At 41.7% G+C, this 6,945-nt stretch overlaps 1 protein-coding gene across 5 annotated transcripts; it reads right to left on the reverse strand.

Annotated features, from left to right (window-relative positions):
* Window positions 1-916: 916 nt before the first annotated feature.
* Window positions 917-5,849, reverse strand: LOC134486061 (uncharacterized). 5 transcript variants are annotated; one of them, XM_063284828.1, is made up of 7 exons: window positions 5,623-5,849; window positions 3,955-4,088; window positions 3,258-3,331; window positions 3,066-3,173; window positions 2,771-2,809; window positions 1,210-1,311; window positions 917-1,138 (listed from the first exon to the last, which is right to left on the reverse strand). In XM_063284828.1, exons 1-7 carry the CDS (start codon window positions 5,752-5,754, stop codon window positions 1,098-1,100), a joined length of 630 nt encoding a protein of 209 aa, XP_063140898.1. In that variant the 5' UTR covers window positions 5,755-5,849; the 3' UTR covers window positions 917-1,097. The 5 variants fall into 5 exon arrangements, with proteins under 5 accessions (XP_063140898.1, XP_063140899.1, XP_063140901.1 ...); XM_063284829.1 differs by having other exon boundaries at window positions 917-1,111; window positions 5,623-5,843; XM_063284831.1 differs by lacking the exon at window positions 2,771-2,809 and having other exon boundaries at window positions 917-1,111.
* Window positions 5,850-6,945: the final 1,096 nt, after the last annotated feature.

Below are 6,945 nucleotides of genomic sequence, written 5' to 3' on the forward strand. Positions count from 1 at the left end.
GACTCCCTTGTGAAGATTCAGAGGGAAACAAAGACCTGTGTCATTTTGTGGTGTACAGAAGTAATAATCCATTGTGTATGGCAAGCTAGAGCTGAAGAATAGCTTTGATTAGTCAGGTACTGACACTGGTGATGTGAAAGCACAGCATTATTTTGATAGACCATGCTGGTTACTGGAGTTGATAAAGTGGTAGTGATTGAGAAGAGACTTGATTTATTGAGGTACAGTCTTCTGGGTGTATTTCCTTGATGTAAGCACATGGTAGTTGTCATTCAGATAGGGAAAGGCTGGATATCATGATTTCATCAGAACATTATAAAGTATAATTATTAGGGGCTGGGGATTTAGCTCAGTGGTAGAGCGCTTGCCTAGGAAGTGCAAGGCCCTGGGTTCGGTCCCCAGCTCCGGAAAAAAAAAGAAATAAAGTATAATTATTTCCCCATATAGTTATTGGTTTATACACTTTTATTATATCTATTCATTTAATTTTATTTGTGAGGGGTTTTCCTGTGCGTCTGTGTACCATATAAGTTTTGGTATCAACAGTGATGAGGAGATGTCATAAAATCCCCTGGAAATGAAACTATAGATGTATTTTAACTACCTTGTGGGTACTGGTTATCAATGATCAGTCCTCTCTAAGATCAAGTATTCTTAATCACTGAGCCAGCCTGCCTCACTGTGATCTATGACTTCAACATTTTCTTTCTCAGTAGTATTTGGAAGGCAGGAGTGTTGTCTATTCTACACACGCCCAGATTGACTGATACTTTATTCTGTGACATTGTTTCTGGGATGCCCCCCTATGAAGACGTGTGAATGCAAAAAATACCTCTGTCCTTATATAAGATGACACTCAACACTTGTCCTCTGCCTTCACCTGATTACCACAAAACTGGGACACACTATACTGTCATACATGTGCCAAAAGAAAGGGACTAGATTTATTGAATGGTAGCATGGGGAAGGGATCCAGGCATTGGGGTCTGACCAATCTTAGCAAAAGGAAGGCGTTCAAGTTCAGAAGGCGAAAGTTGTCAGCCTCTGTTTGCTGATTCTTCTCTGCAGAGCGCGTTCCATGCACCAGGATTCTCAGATCACTCACAAGATTCTATTTGGAGAAACAAAAGGAGACAGACTGAACTAAAAAATATTTCTGTGAACATGTCTTACATGGAAAGAGGAAATGAGAAACAGTTCAATTTCTACCATCACAAGGAGGGTTGAAGATGTCTGTTCTGTTCAGGCCTGTATTCAACACAAATTTTTCATACAACTTCAGAGATTGTGGATTTACAACCAGAGAACGACCTGTAGGATACATAAAGTGATAGTGTGTGGGACTGCAAGACCCCAGTCCAAGTAGCAGAGCAAAATTAAGTCTTAGTAAGTGAGGGATTATTGCTACATCAGGCCACCAAGATACTTCTTGGATTGCCTAGAAAGTAAGAAGGCTAAATCCAGGGATAATGTGGACCCAGATCAAAGTTCCAGTAAGATTCCAGCCAGGTGAGAGGAGTCAGGAAAGAATTATGTTTGCGTTGGTGTGGAACAAGTATCTTTTCAGAGTATGGGTCTGGAGTAGGGGTAGAAGTCTTAGTTGATTTGTTCACTAAGTTTTCTGAGCAGAAGAATCTCACTCACATGGCCATGAGGAGTAGAGAATACATGAAGAATCTAATGCACAGGCAGAAACAGGATTACAATCTACACCCTCTCCTAAAGAGAAATGAGTTTAACACCCTCTCCTTAAAGAGAAATGCTCTCATCATAAGGGGAGTAAGGGAGAGGTCCACCAGTGACTGGCCCTGTTCATGTGCTCATTTTGGTCTAGAACACTCCAGCCATGTCCACACCTGAGAACATATCCTGCGTATCTCACTCCTGCCCCAAATACTTACATAGAAAGATAATCCCACTTGTACTTACATGCTACAGGGCCAACAGTGATATTTTATGCAGAAGCTGAGGGTTAGAAAAAAGAAGTAAGATACAGAAGGCCTTACAGAACCAAGGACTTGAAGTCTTGATCTTGAAGATAGGGACAGAAGGTATTTTTCCTAATATATTTAAGCTCTGTTCTGTAGCACCAGTGTGACTCTGTTTACATAACATGGCTATAGAGTCTTCATTGAGGGTAAATGAAAAACATAATGGACAGAACAGTGTGCATGGAGTGTAGAAGGAAAGTTGAACTGTTGGGAGAGTTTCTAGGAGCAGAGTGGCTGCAGAACATCAAAAGAGGTGTGAAGTGTACCTAGAAATATGGAACTAAATGTGGAACCCAGGGTTTCAGTGCTTGAAGACTGTTATTAGTGGGGGTCATGACTCCATCCGTAACCAGTGACCTTAGAGGAAAAACACACAACTCTAGCCCCATGTCCAAAACAAATCTGTTATGAGGACAGAGTGGAGCAATGGACCATGACAGCCAATTTTTTCTAGGATATGATGAAATAGACACTTGCCTATTTTTATTTTACCTGTTTTTCTCATTGAGCATCAAATTTTCTTAAGGAAGAAGGGAGGATAATTGTGAATTTTTCTCAGTCCCCTAGCAGTGTGCAAACCTATAAATTGACTATAAACAAGTAGCTATTTTTCTTTCCCATCTCTTTTAAATTGGAACTGGGCTGTGAGTTCAGAACCTCAAACCTGACTGCTCAGCGAGGAGCATGTGATGTGAAATAGGATGTTCAGTAGGACTCAGGGTGCACACAACACCCATTATCCAGAAAACACCACAATCTCAGGATGAAGTCGGTGATACCTGAAGCAAGTGGTCTCACTAGATGTCTTTTCATAGGAACTAAAAGAAAAAAAACAATGGCAGGGAAGATAAAGTTTCAGGTTTAAGTAAGTGGAAACTAGACACAAATCTCAGACATGCACATGTGATGGCTGAGGAGAAGAAAGGACAAGAGCTCGCAAACCATTCTCTGATGAATTCCTAGTGCCAGAATTTGTCACCAGGTGGGAAGTATACTAATAATGGTAGGAAGAAGGAACCTACTCTGGACCCAGTGACTCACAACATCATGACCAATTCTCACAAACTCACACACCCATGAGCATTGTCATTATGTAGGTGGGGTGTTTAAAGTTGTCCTTGTAGTATGCCAGGGCAAAGTCTTCTGTGGTCAGAAAATAGATGCCAATGTAGTGCCTTGACCCTGTGGATACAGGATACAGATATGTCCATTGGGTTCATTTAGAAGTCTCTACAGAAAAGTAGAGGTATGGATGTGGGAACTTACATGCTTGAAACAAACCAGGGTGGTTTGCGAAGCCATCCACATACTGCTTGAATAAAACACATCCAATGGGTTTCCTACGATAGAGTAGAAAAGTGACTCACGTTATTGAACTTTCCTGTTTTACCCCCAGCTCATGTCATGTGCCAGATCAATACAAAAAAGTAACATTTCTCCCAACATACTTAGGTCTGGAAGTAATGCTTAGAACTCTGCTGGCCATGATCCTGTATGATCTTTGTGTGCTTCAAGTCACACCCAGAGATGCATAAAGCACAACGGTGCAGAAATAGTGAGTAGTGCACTCCTTTCTTCAGGAAATTGTCATATATGGAACACACTAGACCACACACTCTTCAAACGTACACCCTTAATCACCAAATATGTCTCCAAAGACACCTCTCAAATGACATGACCTTGGAGTGCCCCTCCTTGGTTTTTAACTATCATAGAAACCATGAAAATCTTGAGGGCATTAACTGGTGGTCCTTAAACAGAAATACTTATGTTCAGCAAACTGTCACTGAGAGCTTCATTCCTGTGGTTAGAGAAGACACATGGTGAGTTGCCTAGACAACCCAATAGGATTTCATGTTGCAATAAAGATTCAACCTGAGATTAAAAAAAGCATTTGTGAGAAGAATAAGGTGGAGATGATTTAGCCGAGAGCAGGTATATCTGCCAAAATATGCACACTCACATGATCTTCATCCTGAACTCCAACTTCCCAATAGCATTAATAACAAATTTAAAAGGTGGCAGTGGGCTGGACTTCTTCTTTGCAGGAATAGGCAAGTTTCCAGCCCAGCGAGTTATATACCACTTTCCTAGAAGCTAGAGAAAAAAATCATACTTAAGCCAGGATTTAGGGTCAAGAAAATTGTTTCTAGGCTAGAGTCAAAGGGAGCAGAGGATACAAAGGGCTTGTGTGGCATTTCAGTATGGGCAGAAGGGAGCAGAGCTACTGGAAGGGCAGCAGGAGAGTGGATCATAATTGCATCCTCTATAGCATTCTCAGACAAAGCCAGGCAACTAGCATGTGAATCTTTGGAGATATCAAGTTCTTGAAAGGGTCTCTAACTTTTGACCTAGTGGAAGTCCTAAACAAGGAACTGAGAAGAGTCACCCAGAGAATGAGGCATGATGTAGAGAGGACAAAGCTCAGAGTGGAGCAGTCATGACTGGAAGATTTCACCAAGCATCCACAGACTGTGGGATCATTAATAGCCACAATCACCTTACTCACCTGTCAATTGACCCAGCATTCCAGTACCTTTTCCCCACATCAATCAGATATATTCATGCAAGAACCTAACTTATCAATGTTTTTTAAAAACTATTAGTACTTAATAAAATCTCTGTCACTACCTTGACACAATGACCTCATAGATATTAGCACATGAGCTTTACATCACCTCAGCACCTGCCTCCTCTTGGTCCTGATTTCTGGGATCCACAAAATCTTGATGGACAAAATTCTTGACTGGTTCCTGTGCATGAGCACCCAGGACCAAAATGAAAGTTACAATGACTGACTTTTCTGACTTTGAGGAAGGCAAGCAGGATGAAGAAACAGCATTTCATAAGTAAAAGCCACGATAGAATTAAGTCACCAGGACTAGGTTGCCAAGATCATGAGGAGCAGCTGCCCAGCTCATTGATTGGAGAAAGGATGTGAGGTCTCTGAGTTGAATGTGCAGCCTTGAAGGATATTCCAATGAGCTGGAGTTGTAACTACATAATAGCCACATGTTGCCTAAACACCAGCCCCAGATTAGGGCTCATTTGATACAGATACTCTTTGGTTTCCAGGACAAACATATAAACAGATGGAAAAGGGACAGCCAGGCACCTCTATTCATCATTGCTAGTGTGGAAGCATGGCTGGACCTCTCGTAAACCTTTCATCTTCTCAATAAGACATGCCATAAGTTACTAAGCACAACATTTTGGGACGAAAAATCTTTCCTGACCTTCCCTCCCAACAATGCTCAGCCCTCCCTAAAGAGCAGTGTTGCATCTGTACACATTCATTTATATAGTAATTTTGTTGGAAACAAATTCTGGAAAGACTCAATTTTCTGGATTAGAAAGAAGGTTCCCAGGAGCCATGGAATGACAGAAGAGGCCCTTGTTACTGTGGCAGAGTGGTGCGCCAGATAACTGTATAAGCCATCCCTCTGTCTGTGGTTGCCACACCAAGTGGGGAGCTGAAAGATGATGATAAAAGCCATAGTCCAGCAGGAACCATGAGGAATGCTACATAATTATACATGTCCATATCATCAGTGACCTCAGACACTCACTAAGTCCAAGGTCATGACCCCAAAGCCCCAGATTCCACTCTTGGTATTCACAGGGCTCTCACCTTGTCAGTAGTAGCAGGAAATGTGCCAGCCCTGTAGGGAGCAGAATGAATTATTGAATCCCTTTGATTTGCTGATATTACAGGGAGTAGAATCAGGGCTACAGTCAGCAAGAGCAGATTCATGATCACCATAATGTCTGTGCACTCCTTCCCTCCCTGCAGTATGTATATCCTGCACAGGCCAGTACCCAGCCTCACTGATCACAATGTCCATGTGGACTGACTGTAATGTTTTATTTGGACCTTGGGTACATATGGTGCTGATTTCTGTATTTAGTCAGCTGGCTGAGTTAAACTCATTCTGAGGAAGCCTTGTCAGGAAATAGAATGTTATCAAAGTTGGAAGCACTACCTCAGAATTTGGAGCATGTGGATAATAAGGCTTATGAGTTCCTACTGTTTCCAGGTCCAGATTATATTCCTACCCAAATAAGTCACAACACTTCCTCTCTCCTTCCAGAGATTCTAGCTCCAAACAAACCCACTGGCTCATCTCCATGCAGCATTTTGGATGCAAAACCCTGCTCCACATGTACAATCTCCAGAGGTTTCAGCTTTTGTTCATCTTCACCAAACTCTCTTTTGGGGGTACAGTCTTCCCTTCATGCTCAGAAGATCTCTAATACATTCCTAACTCTGATTTTCCTCCCTGAAGTTCCCATTCCAGACAGCAGCTGGACTTACAGAAATACTCCAAATTATACTTTACCTTTTCTCAGAGATGGTCATTGCTCTTAGTTCTGACAATAGAAGTTGGATCTTAAGATGGAGTGAAATATCCCAAGAAATTCTTCCTGGGTCTATACGACAGCACATTGTAAACTCACTACCTAGCTTCTGTGCAGATTTGGATATGTGTGTATGTGTGTTTATTACAAGTATATGTAGCTTTTTTGAAGCTGAAGGAAAAAGAGAGAAAGGGTCTGCATATCAGACATAGTCAAGGCATGTCAGAGTCTGTTGGCAGATTGCCTGGCCTGCTGAAGCATAGAAAGATAAAATGAGATTCACTTCAGGCTCAACGGTAAGAGCTGAAGTTTCTTTTGACCTTGGTGGAAGGAACAGAGGTTTGGAGGATGGGAACAAATGTCTTATGTACATTTTAGCAAATTGTTTTTGCTTCCCATGGCAATGTAGTATAAAAAGGCTATGAGAAATGCACTTGCTGCTGGAGTGGTATAGACCTGCAGCCTTCTTATGCCTGTCTCTTGCATCTTTTTCTATCTTTCCTATAATAATTCTCACTCCTCCCTCAGAAAACTGTTTGAATATGTACTGGTCAGACAGGTATATATGTGTGCTTGTGTTCCTGTGTAGTTCCTG

The sequence above is a fragment of the Rattus norvegicus genome, chromosome 3 (genome assembly GCF_036323735.1).
Source record: "Rattus norvegicus strain BN/NHsdMcwi chromosome 3, GRCr8, whole genome shotgun sequence".
In the NCBI taxonomy this organism is placed as follows: Eukaryota; Metazoa; Chordata; class Mammalia; order Rodentia; family Muridae; genus Rattus; species Rattus norvegicus.

Bases quoted from the DNA above. Each gene is read 5' to 3' on its own strand.
- LOC134486061 (XM_063284828.1), bottom strand. From the start codon at position 5,754: ATGGTGATCATGAATCTGCTCTTGCTGACTGTAGCCCTGATTCTACTC. The intron at 3,174-3,257 runs GTAAGTTCCCAC...CTGTATCCACAG, and splicing joins CCCTGGTTTGTTTCAAGCAT to GGTCAAGGCACTACATTGGC. The intron at 1,312-2,770 runs GTATCACCGACT...TGTATCCTACAG, and splicing joins AGTGAGACCACTTGCTTCAG to GTCGTTCTCTGGTTGTAAAT.